The 19,479-nt window shown below is 48.5% G+C and overlaps 1 protein-coding gene across 1 annotated transcript in view; it reads right to left on the bottom strand.

Annotated features, from left to right (window-relative positions):
- Window positions 1–1,615: 1,615 nt before the first annotated feature.
- OSBP2 (oxysterol binding protein 2) overlaps window positions 1,616–19,479 on the bottom strand; it is a 253,027-nt gene continuing 235,163 nt past the window's right edge. Inside the window, 7 exon segments of the mRNA XM_011979048.1 lie at window positions 1,616–3,238; window positions 3,368–3,600; window positions 15,206–15,390; window positions 15,474–15,569; window positions 15,640–15,743; window positions 15,960–16,080; window positions 18,236–18,481. Of these exon segments, the coding sequence (XP_011834438.1) occupies window positions 3,096–3,238; window positions 3,368–3,600; window positions 15,206–15,390; window positions 15,474–15,569; window positions 15,640–15,743; window positions 15,960–16,080; window positions 18,236–18,481 (1,128 nt within the window). The 3' untranslated portion in view covers window positions 1,616–3,095.

The raw sequence follows: 19,479 nt of genomic DNA on the forward strand, positions 1-19,479 counted from the left end.
TTCCTGGCCTGGTGTTGATTCTTTCGACAGCTATTCATTGAGCACTTACCATGTGCCAGGCAGTGGGATGCTACAATGTGTAAGACCAGATTCCTTTTCTCATGAAGCTCACAGTCCATTGGGGTAGGGAGGCAGACCATCAACAAATACACTATATGGCAGCCAGGTGGTGATCAGAGCGCAGTGGAGAAAAAGGAAGCTGTGTGTCCCCAGTAGGCTTCTGGCTTGTTTGGGCATCTACAGGTCAAGCCCACATGGTCCCCTCATCGTCCCCCGAGTTCTTGCTAGAATACAGTGGCATGATCTCAGCTCACTGCAGCCTCTGCCTCTCAGGTTCAAGCAATTCTCTGCCTCAGCCTCCCAACTAGCTGGGATTACAGGTGTGTACCACCACCCCCGGCTAATTTTTGTATTTTTAGTAGAAATGGGGTTTTGCCATGCTGGCCAGGCTGGTCTCGAACTCCTGGCCTCAAGTGATCTGCCTCCTAAAGTGCTGGGATTACAGGTGTGATCCACTGCACCTGGCCCCTTTTCGCTTTTTTTTTTTTTTTTTTAAACAATTACTTTCTCATATAAATTTCACAATCAACTTGTCAAGCTTTTGAACTATTGGTAGGATTTTGATAGGGATCATGTTGAATTTGTAGGTTTGGGACTAACATAACTGAATGTGAACCTATCTATGAAGATGTATTTCCCCTCTTAACTAAGGTCCTCTTTGTCATATCCATAAAGGTCTTTTACAGGTTTTGTGTATTTTTGTCAGATGGCCTATGTTGTATATCTTTTTTTCTATTATATTTTCTACTCAGCGATGGCTGGGGTATGTGGGACCACTGAGTGTAGGTTGATCTTGTGTCCTGCTGGTCAGAGTAGTCTTTCTAAAACATTGCCCTGATGCCACTTCCTGTTCAAGCTCTTCAGAACCCTCTCTTTGCCTCAGTAGACTGGCCTTTGTCCCCTCCCTTGCCTTCTGGGTCAGGTACATCCTGAGGTTCCATCTCACTTCTATTCCAGTGAGACCTGCCCCACCAGCTCCTCAGCAGGGACCCCCTGCTAGTGGCCACCGCCCCACAGATGGGGAAGCCTAGCCAGGGAAGGAGCTGTGCAGGGCCAGCCCCAGATCCCACAGGGCTAGGGTGTGGAGGCAGATGGTGAGAGCACTGGCCCTGATGACCCTGGGGTGCCCTGCTCCACCCATCCCTCACCTGGAAGTGCAACCCAGGCTGCTGCTGTCAAGTGACACGGAACTCACCAGGGCTGGCCTTCCCCCTGAAGGCCTCCCATTAGACAGCTCCAGGAACTGAAACACGGGAGGGGGATGCTGGTGGTCTCCACCAGGCTAAAACACTGCCCTTCCGAAACACTGCCCTTCCAAAGGGCAGAGCTGGGTTCAGGTCAGCCCTGTGACCACAGCATCAGGGCAGCCTTTGACAGAGCTGCAACTCTCTCCCCAGCCCTTTGGGCAGTTTCCTGGGTCTCCTACCTCCTCTCTTCCCCGACCCCCCTGCTGTTTCACCCCATGCTCTATCCCCATGCCACCTTGTAGGCTGTCACCTGTCCTTCTATGTTAGCCCCCTCCACCCAGACACAGAGAGACTGAGGGACAGGGCAGTGGAAAACTCCAAAGCCAAGATTTTTTATTACTGGTCAAAAGGTGCTTGCTAACAAAACAGTGTTGGGGAGAGGTACATTCCACAGCTCTGTGGGAGCCCCAGTGGGGCCATCCTGCCCTACCCCACCCCGCCTCTCCAGTGGGCATCGTAAGGCATTTCACACATTGGTGTTTTCACTTTTTTTTTTTTATGTATATATAAAAACAAAACCAGTCCTGGAGTAGAAAGAAAAACCCTGTGATGAACTTTTAGGACTAAACTGAAATGGAAAGGATTGGAGTGTGAGATTCTGAGGGGCTGGGTCAGTGACCATGGTGGTCCAGCCCCCCATGGTTGGCAGAAGCCGCTGGAAGGGGGCATGAGGAGAGGGAAGGGCACAGCTGACATGAGGGCCAAACTCAGACAGGTGTGCCCGTCTTCATCATTTTTTCACTTTTACATACTGTAGAAATTTAAGCAAAATAGCTATTTTATATATATTTATATATCTCTCTATATATAAATTAGGCAAATAAAGAGTTCAGGGGGCACTGAGATGGGGCACCCCTAGGGGCTTCCTAGGATGAGGAGGGATGCAAGGTCTCTGGTGCCTGGGTCACCAGCCCAGGCTGGGCCAAGGGTTTGTTCATTATTGCTGATTTGGGGCCTGGGTCTCAGGGCGGGGAGCACCTGCAGGCCTTGCCTTCCAGCCCTTCCTGGCCTCTTGGGGCTAGGGAGCCACCTGGGCTGGCTAGGGCGAGGCCAGGGACTGCTGCCCTCAAATCCACATGGGGGATGCCATCAGTACCCCCTCGTGCATCTGTGGGTGGGAGCTCGAGAAACTCTCTGTGCTCTGCTGGGCTGAGGCAGCCCCCTTCTGTTTTGGGCTCTGTGGGGCCCTGGCAGGTGGGGGTGTGGGCAGCTCAGATACCATCGAGGACTTGATATGTTGAGCTACAAAATTATCCCAACTCAAAGGGGTCTGGCTTCCTGATGTCTTAAAAATAAGGGGCTCTTGCCAGGACACTTTTGTGGCAAGAAAGCACACTTGGAAAGCTGTCTGCTAACTGTGGTACTAAAAATATTTACTAAACATCATGGCTGGAAAGAAATGGAGATCATTTTTCTAAAAAAGTCGAAGAGGCTCCCTAGGAGGGGCCAGTTCCTCCCTGGGTTGGGGGCTGGTGATTTGCGCAGCCCGTGGCCCGGGCCAGCCGGCCTGAGTTGTGGTAACTGGGGCAGGGGTTCCAGTAGGGCCCAGGTCCATAATGAAGGGGCACGGGTGACCCGGCGCACCTGGGGGCTGAAGAGAACCCAGGTCAGCCCTTCCTCCTTCCAAGGTGGGAGTCTCAAGAAAGTGTGGGAAAAAAAAAAATAGGAAAGGAAACAGGAAGGGCTGGGAATGGGCTGGGAGAAAGACCATTCAGTACTAAATTGAGTGCATTAATAAACAGGTGGGCCGGGCTGTGCAGGCGCCTGTATTTGCTGCAAGGGTGGCGCTCAGAAGATGTTGGGGCACATGTGCCAGTCTTGCTTCTCCTTGGCCTCCCAGTAGCCGCCCTTGTACACACAGGCCATCTCCCCGGTCAGCGGGTCCAGCCTCTTCTCAAACCACAGTGGCTTGTAGGCATCCGCCTCCTTCTCTGCTGGGCAGGCACAGTGGGCTGGTGGGTCGGCAGGTGGCATGCTCCCCCGGAATCCGTCCCCGCGGAACCCCCACCCGGGCACCCCTTTCCTCCCGTGCGGGGCGCCCTTCCCGTCACCGGCCTCACCTTCCTCCGAGCTGCAGCTGCTGCCGGGCCCGCAGGCCTCCAGCCGCCGGCGCCGCGACAGGCGCTGCTTCTCTTCCAGCCGCTGCTTCTCGGTATTGGCCTCGTCCCAGCAGCCCTTCTCCATCAGCCGCTGGTCGGGCCGCAGGCGGCTGTCGGTGGGCGCTACGCCCTCCTCGTGCTCGTTGAGGGTCAGGGCCAGCTCTGAGAAGTAGTACATGTTCTCCGCGTTCTCCCTGTGGCGGTGGCGGTGGCGGAGGTGTGAGCGGGACCACACCTGCAAGGCCGCCCTCCCCTGCCTGGCGGTGTCTCCCCACCCTCCAGCTCCCGGCCTCCAGGACTCCCTCTGGACTTGGGCCCACCCCAGTGAGCCCACCCGGCGGAACCCAGTGGCTGCAAACAACTGCTTTCTGCTCCCCACACCTCCCATGCTCACATGGCCAACCTGCCGCGGTTTTGCCACATTAGACTCATCTGGGAATTGTCTAGCTTAGTATTTCCTGGCTTTTCTTCTTTTCTATTATGTTTTTTTTTCTTCTTTTTTGAAACAGTTTCACTCTTATTGCCCAGGCTGCAGTGCGTGGCCTTTTTATTTTTATTGTTTAAAGACAGGGTCTCCACCGGGCGCAGTGTCTCATGCCTGTAATCCCAGCGCTTTGCGAGGCTGAGGCCCGTGGATCACGAGGTCAGAAGTTCAAGACCAGCCTGGCCAACAGAGTGAAACCCCGTTTCTACTAAAAATTAGCCGGGCATGGTGGCAGGCACCTGTAATCCCAGGTAATCTACTCAGGAGGCTGAGGCGGGAGAATTGCTTGAACCCTGGGAGGCAGAGGTTGCGGTGAGCCGAGATCACACCATTGCACTCCAGCCTGGGCGACAGTTGGAGACTCCATCTCAAAAAAAAAAAAAAAAAAAAAAAAAAAAAAAAAGACGGGTCTCACTTTGTGGCCAAGGCTGGAGTGAAGTGGCCTGATCTCCGCTCACCGCAACCTCCGCCTCCACCTCCTGGGTTCAATCAACTCTCTGGCCTTAGCCTCCTGAGTAGCTGGGATTTCAGGGCATACCACCACATCCAGCTAATTTTATTGTATTTTTAGTAGAGATGGGGTTTGTCATGTTGGCCAGGCTGGTCTTGAACCCCTGACCTCAATTGGTCTGCCCATCTTGGCCTCCTAAAGTGTTGGGATTGCAGGCATGAGTGACCACGCCCAGCCTATATGGGGATTTTTCTAGTCATTTTTTTCTAGCATAATTGCCTTGGAGTCAGACAATATACTTGGCATAATTTCAGTCCTTTGAAATTTGCTTTATGGCCCAGTATATGGGCAGTTTTTGCACACGTTCCATGTGATTGAAGAGAACGCATTTGCCACAGTTGTTGGGTGCAAGGTTGTGTAACTGTCCAGCAGGCCTTGTTCATATTTTCTCTACTTGGGTTGTAGTTAGTCCATCTTTCCTAGTGTGTGTGTGTGTGTGTGTGTGTGTGTGTGTAAATTACGTAAGGGTTTCTTTTGTTGAAAAGATCCTTCACAAAATACCATATCCATAGATTTACTTTCTGTCATATAGCTGAATGTGTTGTGTTTGGAATTCCATTCTTACATTTAAAAATCAACTGGATTGCCCAGAAGTTTAGATGCATTTGTTTTGTTTCTTTATCTTATCCACATTGAAGATGTAAGTAGATGATCTGAAAGCATCAGGCTTGATTACACCACATAATGCATGTCTTTCTTAAGTAATGGTGTTACAGAAATGGTTCTTATCTCAGAAGCAGAGAAGCTGACAGGTGGAAGGAAGGACAGAGTCAGTTCTGTGGATTGCTAAGGACTTGTAACACAGACACAGTAGGAGAAGCCAAGGATGACAGCCGGTGACCAATTACTAAGCACACTCCGCTGGGCGCCCCACCCTGCCATCACCCGGCAAGGGTCTCTTTCCTAGGACCTTGCTGCCAGCCACCCCCCAACTGCTCCTCAAAGGGAAGACTGGGATTTGGGTACTGAAGCATTTTTAATCTGTTCACACATAGGCATTCAAGCTCAAAAGCCTAACCCCTACCACTCCCAGGTAAGTGCTGAACCCTGCACATGGGAACAATCAAGTGTGTCCCCAAGATGCAGCCACAGACCTAGACAGCTAAAGTCCTATACGGTTATCTGAAGTTTCCTGACAGCTCTGCATAGTACAATTTCATTTATCAAAGGAAATGAGTAAAGTACCAGATTCTAGAACCATTTTGGCTATGAATTGAAGGGGAGGTGGGAAGCACAGTATCTCGTTATGTTGTCTGTATTAGGAACAGATAAACACAAACACACAGGCAACAGGGATTTGGGGAAACGCTGTGTCAGCACTGCAGTCAACCAAGTGCAGTGCCAGCACTACCCCCAACCCCCAAAGTGCCTCGGCCCAGCAGAAAAGAAACCATCTGGCCATTCGCTGCAGCTGGCCAGAGAGGGGAACCTCGACCATGTCTGGTGAAAAGAGTGAACTAGCTGGGACACAACCTCGAAAGAGCAGGAACAAAAACACGTGAACACATACGAACATTCACTGTATCTTCTCCATGGACTCCCTACCACTATTCCACAGTCTCCACTTTCAGGTCTCACTGTTTCTCATGTGAGCCTATCCCTTTGGACAGTCCACTTTGGGAAGGGGTCATGGAGCCAGGGCTCCCTCTCAATAGAAATGGAAAGGACCTTGCAAGGATTAACAGCTATTTTTATCCTAGTTGTGAAAACAAGGTGCCTCCAATTCTCTATGTCCATCACAGCTGAATACTATACTGCAGTTCAGTCTGTCAGTGACTTCTGGTTTTTGTTGGAAGCCAACGCAATACAGAACTCAACATGCAGGTCAGAAGAGAAACACTGAAGAAATGAAAGGAAACGCCTGGAGTCGGGCCAGTGTCTAAGGTAAAAAGAGAAAGCCAAGGAGAAAAATGATGCAGCACCGCAGCCCAAATGACTCTCCCACACAGCCACCTCCGATCCTCCGGGGAACCCCATGTGCTGCTAGGAAAACAAGGAGCTGGGAGGAAAAGGACAGAAGGAAAATAGGGAAGCAGTGGTAGAAAGAAAAAAACACACAAACAGGCACTACATAGATACAGCAAAGCCCACCATGTACTAAAAACCACTTGTTAACAGCTGGCATGCACTCAACAAGCTGTGTTTTCACTGTGGGGAGGCCAGTGGCAGGCGCGGAAGTGGAAGCAGCAGGAACACGGCCCAGGGACTCACCAGGCTATGGTCCTGCTCCAACCCCCCAAGTCCCATTCCCTCCCAACCGCAGGCTCATTCTTGCTCCTTGTGGACGAATTCCGCTCTGGGTTTGGCACCCCCGAAGATAGCAGAGTTGGGATTGGCTACTTGATTGAGGGGCATCACAACCGTTCAAGGTTTAAGCTGGAGTCATGGTCTTTGTGCTCTTCCCTCCTCTGTTGGTTCTTTGAAATCCATGTTGGATCCGTGGAGGGGAGGACCATCTCTGACGTGGGTACCCATTGTGGGGCCTGTTGGCCAGTCATCTGGGTGACTACCTCCCCTGCCTCCTAAGAAGTCATCCCTGAATCCTCGTCATCTGGGCCACCTTTTCTGAATCCAGAGCCACCTTTATCTTGTTTTCTGCCTTCTGCAGTGTCCACATGAAGTGACCGATTACCCAACAGTGCACCATCGTATGTCAAAGCTTCCTTAAGGGAATCCACTTCATTGAATTCTATATAGTAGAATCCTTTAAATTTATCTGTGTCTTTGTCTCTGACTACCCGTATACTCCTTATGCTTAGATCCTTAAAGATAGCATCTATATCACCCTGAACCATATTAAAAGGTAGATTTCCTATGTATATTGTATGGGGGGCTCTGTGGGCAACTCCTTCTGGCTACGGGAACCATGGCCACCAGTACTGCTGCAGCACCTTCTGCTTTTTTTTTTTTCTTATTATATTGCTAAGATTTACCTATATTGCTTCATGTTACTAGGGTTTAGTTTTAGCTACTGTACATATTCCTTCATATGAACGTACCACAGTTATTCATTCAATAATTTGTGTTGTTTCCAAGTTTTTATTAGAATAGTCTCATGCATAGTCTTATGCATAAGTCCTGTTGTACATTTGCAAGAATTTCTCTTGAGTATATTTTTAGAAGTAGAATTACTGTGTTATGACTGTGTGATTGTACATCTTTTTTTGCGGGGGGTGGAGTTTCACTGTTGTCATCCAGGCTGGAGTGCAGTGCAGTGGCGCCATCTCAGATCACTGCAACCTCCACCTCCCAGGTTCAAGCAATTTTCCTGCCTCAGCCTTTGGAGTAGCATGTGGATTACAGGCGTGTGCCACTATGCCTGGCTAATTTTTATATTTTTAGTAGAGACAGGGTTTCACCAAGTTGGCCAGGCTGGTCTCGAACTCCTGACCTCAGGTGTTCCACCTGCCTTGGCCTCCCAAAGTGCGGGGATTACAGGCGTGAGCCATCACGCCTGGTGGATTTTTCATCTTTAGGAGGTAAAGCCAAACTGTTTTCCCGAGTGTTGTGCCAATTTACATTGCCAGCAGCAATATATCAGAGATATTGTAGATCTATGGCTTCTTCAACATATATGGTTTTTATATGGTGACTGTCTATATATGTTTTTTCTGCAAAATTCTTGTTCATGACTCTTGTGCATTTTCCCATTACTTTTACATTATTTGTTGATTAGAAGTTCTATATGTGGGCTGGGCATGGTGGCTCTTGCCTGTAATCCCAGCACTTTGGGAGGCAGAGGTGGGCAGATCACCTGAGGTCAGGAATTTGAGACCAGCCTGGCCAATATGGCAAAACCCCGTCTCTACTAAAAATACAAAAATTAGTCAGGCATGGTGGTGCACACCTGTAATCCCAGCTCCTCAGGAGGCTGAGGCAGGAGAATTGCTTGAACCCGGGAGGCAGAGGTTGCAGTGAGTTGAGATCACACCACTGCACTCCAGGCTGAGTGACAGAGTGAGACTCCATCTCAAAAAAAAGTTTTTTATATGATCTTTTAAAAATTATTATTTTTAACTGTGATAAAATACTCTGTATTCTTGATAATAATCCTCTGTCAAGTGTAGGTAGGTATTATGATTACCTTCTCCAAGTTTGTTTATGCATCGTCTTTTCACTTTCTTTAAATTGCCTTTTAGTGAGTAAAGTTCTCAATGAACAAAAGTACTTTATTATGGTCAAATATATGAATGCTTGTGTCTTAATATTTCTTTAGGGTCTAAAAGATATTTATCCTTTTAAACTTATTAAGTCATTGTTTACAATAAGTCAAACTTAATATTATTGTTAGGCCATTATTTGGAGTTGATTTTCTTTATAATGTGAGGGAGGGATTAAGTGCATCTTTTTCCATAGGGATAATCATTTTTACCCATATCCATTTGGTGAGCCATTCCATGTTCCCACAAGATCTGATATGCCACCTTTGTCATATATCAGAGGTACATATATCCATGGGTCTGTTTCTGGGCTTACTATTCTGTTCCACTGGAGTTTCAAAATAAAAATCCTGGTATCTAGTAGGTAAGTCCTCTTTGGTCTTCTTCAGAAATGTCTTGGCCCTTTATTCCTCAATATAAGTTTAAAAATTCTAATATCAAGTTCCATGAAAGTCCCTATTGGGGTTTTGTTTGATTTACTGATTTTTTAGATCATGACATCTTTACAATACTTCCTATCCATGAACATTATATCTTTCTCCATTTATTTATCTCTTGTTTGGTATCTTTTATTAAAGCTTTATAATGTTTTCTATAGAGGTCTTGAATATATTATAAGATTTATTGCAAGGTTCTTGATGTTATATGCTGTTAATTGGTATTTTTTTCTTTTTTGTTTTGAGATGGAGTTTTGCTCTTGTTGCCCAGGCTGGAGTGCAATGGTGTGATCTTGGCTTACCACAACCTTCGCCTCCTGGGTTCGAGTGATTCTTCTGCCTCAGCCTCCGGAGTAGCTGGGATTACAGGCATGTGCCACCACGCGTGGCTAATTTTGTATTTTTAGTAGAGATGGGGTTTCTCCATGTTGGTCAGGCTGGTCTCAAACTCCCGACCTCAGGTGATCTGCCTGCCTTGGCTTCCCAAAATCCTGGGATTATAGGCATGAGCCACTGCGCCCGGCCTTGGTGTCTTATCTTAAATTGCATTTTTCTAGTTGTTTGCTGAAGTGCAACTGGCTTTTGTATATTAATCTTGTATCTAGGCACCTAAAATGCTTTTTCTGAATCTATTGAAATCTGTTAATAAGATTACTCTATGAATTTTCTAATATAAAATCATTCTGTATACCCAGGATAGATTCGATCTGATTATAGAATGCTATCTTTTTTATACACTGTTGGATTGGATTTTCTGATATCTTGTTTTGGAGTTTTGCTTATGTATTTATTAATATAAGTGAAATCGGGTAGAACTTTTATTTTCCTACTGCTAGTCTAGTCTAATTTGGTATGAGGGTTATCCTGACCTCACAGTATAGGAGAGGTGAATATTTCCTTTTTCTATGATCTGGAACACTTTATATAAAATTGGAAAAATATGTTTCTGAAAAAATTGGGAGAATTAACCTGTAAAATTATCTGGGCCTTGTGTTTTCTTTATGGTAATTTTTAAACTATTGCTTCAGTTACTTTATTATAGGATTATTCGTGTTTTTAATTTCTTCTAGAGTCAGTTCTTTTTCTTTTTTTTTTTTTTTTTTTGAGACCGAGTCTGCTTTGTCACCCAGGCTGGTATGGAGTAGCAGTCACAGCTCACTGCAGCCTCGACCTCCTGGGCTCAAGTAACTCTCCTGCCTCAGCCTCCTGAGTAGCTGGGACTACAGATATGTACCACCACACATGGCTAATTAAAAAAAATTTTTTTTTTTTGTAGAGACAGGGTCTTGCTGTTGCCCAGGTTGGTCTTGAACTCATGGGCTTAAGTGATCCAACTGCCTTTGGTTTCCAAAGTGCTGGGATTATAGGCATGAGCCACTGTGCCCAGCTGGAGTTAGTTCTTGTTATATTTTTCTAAGATTTGTCCCTCCGATCTAAGTTTTAATTATGTCTTTATACTTTATATGTCACATTAAACCTTTTTCATTAATATTTATTTCTGTCTTGCTCAGTCTTGTCAGTAGTTTTCTATTTTAACAGTTTTTTTGTGCCTCAAAGAATCAACTTTTGACTTTATTGATTTCTGCTTTTATTATTATTAATATAAAGATGGTATCTTGCCATATTGTCCAGGCTGGTCTCAAATTCTTGAACTCAAGCAATATTCCCACCGCAGCCTTCCAAAGTGCTGGGATGATAGGGTTTGGCTGTGTTCCCACCCAAATCTCATCTCAAATTGTAATCCCCACATGTTAGGGGAGGGACCTGATGGGAGGTGATTGGACCATGGGGGTGGTTTCCCTCATGCTATTCTTCTGATAATGAGTGAGTTCTCACTAGAGCTGATGGTTTTGTAAGTGGCCATTTCTCCTACTCTGCTCTTTTCTTGCTGCCTTGTGAAGAAGGTACTTGCCTCTCCTTCGCCTTACGCCATGATTGAGTTTACTGAGGCCTCGCCAGTCAGGCAGAACTGTGAGTTAATTAAACCTTTTCTCCCTTATAAATTACCCAATCTCTGGTGGTATCTTTAGAGCAATGTGAAAATGGAATAATACGGGAGATTATAGGCATGAATCACCATGTCTAGCCAAAATTATTATTATTATTATTATTATTATTATTATTTTTTGAGACAAGAGTTTTGCTCTTGTTGCCCAGGCTGGAGTGCAATGGCATGATCTCGGCTCACTGCAACCTCCGCCTCCCAGGTTCAGGTAATTCCCCTGCCTTAGCCTCCCGAGTAGCTGGGATTACAGGCATGCGTCACCATGCACAGCTAATTTTGTATTTTTAGTAGAGACGGGGTTTCTCCATGTTGGTCAGGCTGGTCTCAAACTCCTGACCTCAGGTGATCCGCCCATCTCGGCCTCCTAAAGTGCTGGGATTACAGGCGTGAGCCACTGCACCCGGCCAAAAATTATTTTTTGAGACAGGGTCTTGCTCTGTCACACAGGCTGGAGTGCAGTGGTGTGTTCACAACTCACTGCAGCCTCGACCTCATGGGCTCAAGTGATCCTCCCACCTCAGTCCTCCTGAGTATCTGGGACTACAGGCATGTATCATCATGCCTGGCAAATTAAGAAAAAACTTTTTTTTTTGTTTTTGTAGCGATGAGGTCTTACTATGTTGCACAGGCTTTTGCTCTTGCTCTTATTTTCAAAGTATTTTTTCTTCTTTCTTTGGATTTCTATGTTGAACTTTCTCTAATATTAGAATTGAAACTCAGAAAGGAGAAAGCCTCAACATTATTTAAATGATTTAAGGCAATATATTTCCTTTGAAGCATTGCCTTTGTTGCATCCAGCCAGTTTAAATATCTTTTGTCTTTTTTTTTTTTTTCCCCCCCAGAGATGGAGTCTCACTCTGTCGCCCAGCCTAGAGTACAGTGGCATGATCTCAGCTCACTGCTACCTTTGCCTCCCAGGTTCAAGCGATTCTCCCACCTCAGCCTCCTAAGCAGCTGGGATTATAAGCGCATGCCACCATGCCTGGCTAATTTTTGTATTTTTAGTAGAAACAGGGTTTCACCACGTTTGCCAGGCTGGTCTTGAACTCCTGACCTCAAGTGATCCCCACCCCCAACCGCCTCGGCTTCCCAAAGTACAGGGATTATAGGCATGAGTCACCACGCCCGGTCAAATACCTTTTATATCATTCAGTTCTACATATTTTGCATTTTTTCATTCTAATTTATTTTGCCTGTTATTTAGCAACTTAATTTTTTTTCCCAAATATTTGGGATTTTTTGATCAGTTTGTTTGTAACTTCTATCTTAATTGTCTTATAGATTGTGGTCTGTATGCTACTCTCTGTAAATCTGTGAGGCTTCCATTAGGGTTTAGTACACAATCAATTTTTGCATACATTCCATGTATACTTGAGAAAAAAATACGTTCTCAGAGTTTCATCCATGAGTCTGTATAGCCTATATTGTTGCAATCTCCATATACTTGCTGGATTGTTTTCAGTTGTTTCCATTTGACCTCCCAATTTCCCACTGTGGTGATGGATTTATCAATTTCTTCCTTAAGTATCAATATGTGCTTTGTATATTTTTGAGGCATTTAATTATATGCATAATGTTTAAAACTATTATATCTTTTTGATGAACTCAACCTTTATTATAGCAACTTTCCCTTCCTTAATAATGCTTCATTATAATTTTCTCTTACTATTTTAACAATCTTATAAATGTTTCTTCCTTCCAATAAGAACTTAGCATTTCTTCCCTGAGGTTCTTCCCCTTCTCCTCAAATTCCATCATGCTAACATTATCTAAACTTTTAAATCTTCATTATTATGGACATATTTTCTCTTTTTCTTTGATCGTAACAATTATTTTAAAAATAACTTTTAGGCTGGGTGCGGTGGCTCACACCTGTAGTCCTAGCACTTTGGGAGGCTGAGGTGTGCCGATCACTTGAGGTCGAGAGTTCAAGACCAGCCTGGCCAACATGGTGAAACCCCCGTCTTTACTAAAAATACAAAAATTAGCCGGGCGTAGCAGCATGCCCCTGTACTCTCAGCTACTCGGGAGACTGAGGCAGGAGAATTGCTTGAACCTGGGAGACAGAGGTTGCAGTGAGCAAATCATGCCACTGCACTCTAGCCTGGGTGACAGAATGAGACTCTATCTCAAAACAAAAAACAATGAAAAAGCAAACAAAACCCCTTTATTCATCTATTGTGACATCCTTGCTCCCTCCATTCCCCCTTTTAAGTACTATGTCCAGCGTTTGTTTGTTTGTTTTTTTCTTCTCCCAGGCTAGAGTGCAGTGGCACGATCTCAGCTCACTGCAACTTCTGCCTCCCAGGTTCAAGTGATTCTCATGCCTCAGCCTCTCGAGTAGCTGGGATTATAGGTGCCCACCACCATGCCTGGCTAATTTTTGTATTTTTAGTAGAGACAGGGTTTTACCATGTTGGCCAGGGTAGTCTTGAACTCCTAACCTCAAGTGATCCGCTTGCCTCGGCCTCCCAAAGTGTTGGGATTACAGGCATGAGCCACCGCACCCGGCCCAATACTGTTTTCATTGTGGGTTTTCGTGTGGTAAAACTTCTGAGGCTGTATGCCAAAGGATAGGGCCCCATATGTGAATGATACTTTGACTAAATAGAAAATTCTGCTTTCTAATTTTGTAACTTAGAAAATACTAATCCAATGTTGGTTGTTGAAAAATCTGATGTCAGTCTGATTCTTTATCCTTGACTAAAATCTTTTGCTCCTCTCTGGAAGCTATTGGAATATTTTTCTTTGGTCTTCATTTTGACTATCGCATGATCTAGATGAACATTTTTCTTTATATCTTGTCTTGAGCACACTTCAGTACAGGGTCTTTCATCCCTTTGCTTTTACTCTGGGAAATTTATCTTCATTATATCTCCCTCTTCATTGTTTTTTTCTTCTTCTTCTTCTGGGATTCCAGCTAAATGGATTATTTTAGCGGTTACCCTAGGAATAGCAATTAAACATACTTCATACAGTCAAGCGAATGTGCATCTTGATCCTCTTCCAGGGCAGCATGGGGGCCTTTGAGCAGTTTCCCTCCCTTCATTCCTCTTCTTACTGTGCAGCCGCATTCTAAAATGTTATACCCCACATTATTATTGTTTGTTCAGCATTTATGTAGGTGCACAGTATCTGTTATTCATTCATATGTCTCAGATCTTCCCTCTGGGGTCAGTTTCCTCCTGCCTGAGGTATATCCTTTCATGCAGGTCTGCTGGTGCCAAACTAAGCTTTTTGTTTGCCTGAAAATGCCTTGATTTCACCTTCATCCTTTAAAGATGGTCCCCCTGGGTGTATAATTCTAGGCTGGCAGTGCATCTTTCAGCTCACGGAAGATATCGCTTGACTGTCTTCAAGCTCCCATTTCTGTTGATAAGGGAACAGCTCCTTGGAAAGTGATGTCTTTTTAAAATCTGGCTGCTTAATAGTTTCCTCTGATTTAGTTTCACTGCATAGATTTAGGTGCAGGAAGTTCTTTGTTATTTTATCTTCAGGTACAGTCCCTCTTTCCTTTTGGGACTCTTGCTAGAAGTATGCCAAACCCTGCTGTCAATCTTGCTGAGCAAGCTTACAGAAATGTAGATTCCATTGCAGGAGGTCTGACGGGAGACTCTGCACTCAAACTAGCTCCCAGTGGAGACCAGGGAGCCTGCTCCAGGGACCTCACTCTGTCTTCTCCCTGTAGCTTCTTGTCTTTTCTGGGTTTTGTCTCTTTAAATTCAGTTCTATCACATCTTCTGACCTGTGTTCAGGTGATAGATTCTAGCTACTAAACCATTCCATAGGGTTCTCAATTTCAGTTATTTTTTTTTCTGTGTCAAATTTCTATTTGTTTTATTTGGACTTTCCTATGCCACATTTTATAGTTTTCTATTTCCTATGGTTATTTTCAAGTGTGTGTTTTATTTCTTGTTTTCAAGTATGTGTTTTATTTCTTGTAGGGAGTAACAGGGAGGGGCTCTGTCCTATCACCTCACTTAAAGTCTGTGCATAGTGTTTGATAGTTTCACATTTATTTACTGTTGGGTATCTGCCTTCACACTGGGATGTCGGCTGCATAATATTGTTCTCTGCCCATGTGTGGACTGAACCCTCCCGACCTCCTGTGCCTGTCAGTTGCTTTCTGTCCACTGTCCTCCTTCCCTCTCCTTTGACCCCTGTCCTACGCCTGTGGCGGGGCCCCTGCCAGCCCTACTCACGGCAGCGGGTACTTCTTCCACAGCAGCTTGGCTGATAGGGTCTGGTACACTGTCTTCTGCTTCCCGTCGGAGCTGGGGCTGCTGGGACTGCTATGCACAACCTTGGAGCACTCCATTTGTTCATCCCACGAGCCGGACAGCACATAGTGGGCCTTGCCCTGGCTATCACTCACCACTCCTGTCACCTGTGGACATTGGCAGGACCAGCGTAGGTGCACACTCTGCCCTGGGCCCCCTGGGGTGCTCAGAGGTGGCTGGTCCTGCTTACCTTCCGGGCTGCCTCTTTGGAGAAGTAGCTGTAGGGCAGGAACTTCAGCTGGCACCGGTCATTGGTCTTATGGTTCACAATCTCGATGTCCCCTGACTGGCGAAGGAGGGCAGTGGTCAGTGGCCAGCCCCCAGGCCATGCACCCCCTCCCCAAGGGCGCCCCGACCTGGTCGATCCAGAGCTTGCCCACGATGATGTTGTGCACAGTTGAGGTGCTCTTCCTCCACACGTAGTGGTTCCCACTGGCCTGGAATTCTAAGTGGATGGCACCTGGAGGCGGGGGACAGGTCAGAGGTCATGCCCCCCACGCAGGGCTCTGGCCAGTCTGCCCTTCGGCCTGGTGTCTTGAGAACCAGGCTGGGGGTTGGAGAGGCAGGCCTACAGGGAGGCCTCCCTTGGAAGCCCCCCGCTGGCTTTTGCATCACCAGAATCCTCCCTCTTAGGCAGAATGTCTCTGTCCCAGGAAGGCACCGGGCCCCAGCTCACCTAGCGGCATGATGGAGATGTATTTTCCCCGGAACTTGCTGGAGATGGTGATCTCCTGCCAGAGGCTCCAGCCATGCTTGGAGAACACGTAGTGCGCAGCTGAAGGGGGGTGGTGGCTCACCTGAGACCAGACCCATAGGACATGAGCATCTGCCAGACATGAGCCCAGGTTCCACCTCCCCCAGCCAGGGAGGGACAGCTTGTGCTGTCTCAGCAGGCACAGCTCTGTGGCCATAGGAGCAGTCCTGGCTGTTCCTCAGGTGGCCATGGACCCAAGGCAGGCCCCCAGGAAGGCACTGCCTTGAGCAGAAAAGCATCCGGGTACTGTCCTGAGCCTCTCAGTGCCTGGCTCCTGGGCTATGAAATAGGGGTGATGGCAGACCTCATGCCTCAAAGACGTGCCTGTGACAGGTGCACTGAGGGCTGATAAAACAAAGGGTGTCACACTGTGCCGAGGGTTCCATGTCCACTTCTTATCTAATCCTCCCCACATGCCAGGTGCGGCTGCTGTGCCACATTATACCAAGGGGGCCCAGACTGGCAGTGTGATTTTAGCCAAGGGGCAGTTGGGCCCTGCCCCTGGCCAGCTTGGCTCCAGAGCAGGCATCCACATCAATGAACTGCCCCTGGCCCAGCCCTCCCCTGCCTCACTAGCAGTGCCACCAAACCTCCCTTGTCTGTTCTTCCTTATTCCATGCTCCTCTGGCCATGGGACCCAGGCTTCCCTCTCCTAAGTCTACTCACTCCCCAGGACAGCAGCCCTGGCCTCCAGCTGCCCCTGAACACCTCCCCTCAGACAGGCAGAGCCTGACCAGGACAGAGCCGGGCTCCTGCTGCCCCTAGTATGCCTTGCCTAACTTCCTGTCTCCGAAAAAGGTGCCTACTTGCTTCCTATGCCCCAGGAGTGCAGGCCCAGCTGCGAACCACCCTGGGAGATGGTGAGCTGGTCCTGAACTCAGCTGATGCCTCCCCAAGGAGCCCGTGGGAAACTGTCTCCTCCTCACCTACACTTCAGCATCCTGCCCTTCCAACCACTCACACCAAACGCTCGGCAGCCTCTGTGGCTCTCCTAATGCTCCTCCTCTAACCCTGAGCAAAGCCTGCCTGCCCTTCCTTCAAAATGCATCCAGTATCTGCCCCCTCCACTCCCACCTCTACCTCCCCGGCCTCCCTGTGGGCCACTCCCTCCATTACAGGAGAGGGCTCTGGCCGGTCAGGAGGCAGGGCCCACCCCAGGTGTACCACCCCTCCAGCTGCTGCTTCTCCACCCTCCTTTCCTTTCCTCCCTTCACTCTCTCTGCATCAGCAAAGCTGCTCCTTGACCACCCAAAAGAGCTAGAAGCAGCCACAGTATCCGCCCTGCTTTCCCAGCCCCATGAGAACTGGAGCCGTGTCTGTTCACTTCCCAGCTGAAACCTCCATGCCTGAGCAGCACCTGGCATGTCGAGGGCATCTAATATCTGCTGAATGGAGAAATACATTCACTCCAGGGTTCAGGCTAAGGACCTGGGATCACCCTGACTGCCCCCCACCCCCATATCCAAAGCGTCGGCAAACCAGCTGGCTCATCCTTCAAAAGCTGCCAGTGTTCTGGCCTCCCCCTTCACCCAGGTCTGGCCACCGCACCCCTGCGTGGGTCACTGCAGTCACCTCCTAACAGGGCCTTGCCGCAGCTGCAGCCTCTTCAACTAGCACCAGGATCTGAATGGCCAGCGTCCCACGCTCATGCCAGGAGCCAGGGCAACGCTGGCACCAACGGAATCACCTCGTTTTCAACCAGGACGCCCAGGTTCAGCATGGGGCTGCCACTGAGGCTCCTGGGCCTGGGTCTTGGCATGTCTCCCTGGGGAAGGGGTGGCGGGGACAGGCTGCTGTCACTGGCTGGGGCAGAGTCCATCCCACTGCACCCAGGCTCCTCCTGCCAGCTGCCTTCAGCTCAGTGGTGACCCCATGCTTCTCCCCAGCAGTGCCCACAGATGCCCCTCCACCTCTGCTCCACAGCATCCTGGCCTGGAGCTTATCCTCCCCATCTCTGCAACCAGGCCTGACCCTGTCCTCACCATGCTGTGTTCTCATGCCTCTCACCGTCTCCAGGAGGCCCTGTGCTGCCCCTGCCATGGGAGGCCGTGCTTCCTGGCTGGACCTCAGCTTGATGGCCCCTTGGGTATGGGCAGTGGGGGTCAGAGGCTGCATCCCATTTGTCACCTTGGGCCTGGCAGGAACAGCTTGGCCAGAGTGTAGGCGGGCACCACCCAGCGCCAGCCTAGCCCGCTCACCTGCTCACAGAGGGAGCGCAGGCCCATGTCATCCAGGCGGTCCAGCTCAAAGGTCTCCCCCAGCATGGGGTTGAAGGGCTTGGCGATGCGGTGCACCGTGGTGGAGTAGGAGGACACAGAGAAGGCAGCCACCAGGCACATCTGCTCCACCGAGCTGGTGCAGTGCACCGCCTTGTCCAGCAGGTGGTGGTACTCCAGGTCCTCTGTCAGCCGCTGGAGCATGGACAGGGGCTCATTGAAGTTCACCTGTGGGTGGGCAGTCAGGTTGGGCACCAGCCCCGGCTTGGCACGGTGCCCTTGCTTTTCTCAAATGTTCAGGGACATCCCTGCTCAGACGGCACCTTCACAGTGAGGCTCCTCTGATGGCCCTGTCCCAACACTGCGGCCCCCAAGCCATCACCTCCCTGGTCCCCCCTGCCTGTTTTCTTCACAGCCCTCTCCACTTTCTGGTCTGCTGCATCCTACACAATTTTATCATGTTTGCTGTCGCTCTCCTCTGCTCGGATGGACACCCGCCAAGGCCAGGGGTTCTGCCTGGCCCACTGCTGTATCTTCAGTGCCGAATCTTAGGAAGCAGTGAGAGAATGAGTGAATGAGCACATGAGTCTGTGGGTGGAGGAAGTGGGTCTTCCCCATGTTCTGAGCTGTGATGGGACCTGGCACAGGATGGGTTAGGCCCAGGGCCCCTGTCTCAGTGTCACATAGGGCAGGGTCACTCTTCCCACCATGATGCCATCGGGTACGAGTCTCAGCTTCCTTGTGTTATCTTGCTCCATCCTCCCGGACACTGTGAAGGGGGTGTTGTGATTCTCCCCACTCCACAGATGTGGACACAGAGGCTGGAGATGTGAAGGAACTCGTTCTGGGTCACACAGCAGAACCGTCTGGCCTGGTGGAGATGCCACTGTAGCCAGGTGGCATGAAGATCCAAGTTCTGCCCTCAGCCCACTGTGTGACCACACCGAGTCTGCATTTCTTGGGGATGGCACCAGGGATGACTGCCAGCTGAAGGAGGGGCCACCCCTCCACACACAGCCCCATCCTGCCACTCCCCATCTACAGATTGGGACAGCCAGGACATGGTAAGGCTCCGTGAGATCCAGAGGTGCTCTGGGGCTCCCCAGGTTGCTGATCCATGCAGAGCTTCTCCCTGGTTCCTTCTGTCAGAGCCCAAAGATCCCTGTACTTTGGAAGATTGGGGAATGCCTATGTACACGATTAGATAATTAGTTACATGCTCCTCA

This window comes from Mandrillus leucophaeus, unplaced genomic scaffold (assembly GCF_000951045.1).
Source record: "Mandrillus leucophaeus isolate KB7577 unplaced genomic scaffold, Mleu.le_1.0 Scaffold2, whole genome shotgun sequence".
NCBI classification, from domain to species: Eukaryota; Metazoa; Chordata; class Mammalia; order Primates; family Cercopithecidae; genus Mandrillus; species Mandrillus leucophaeus.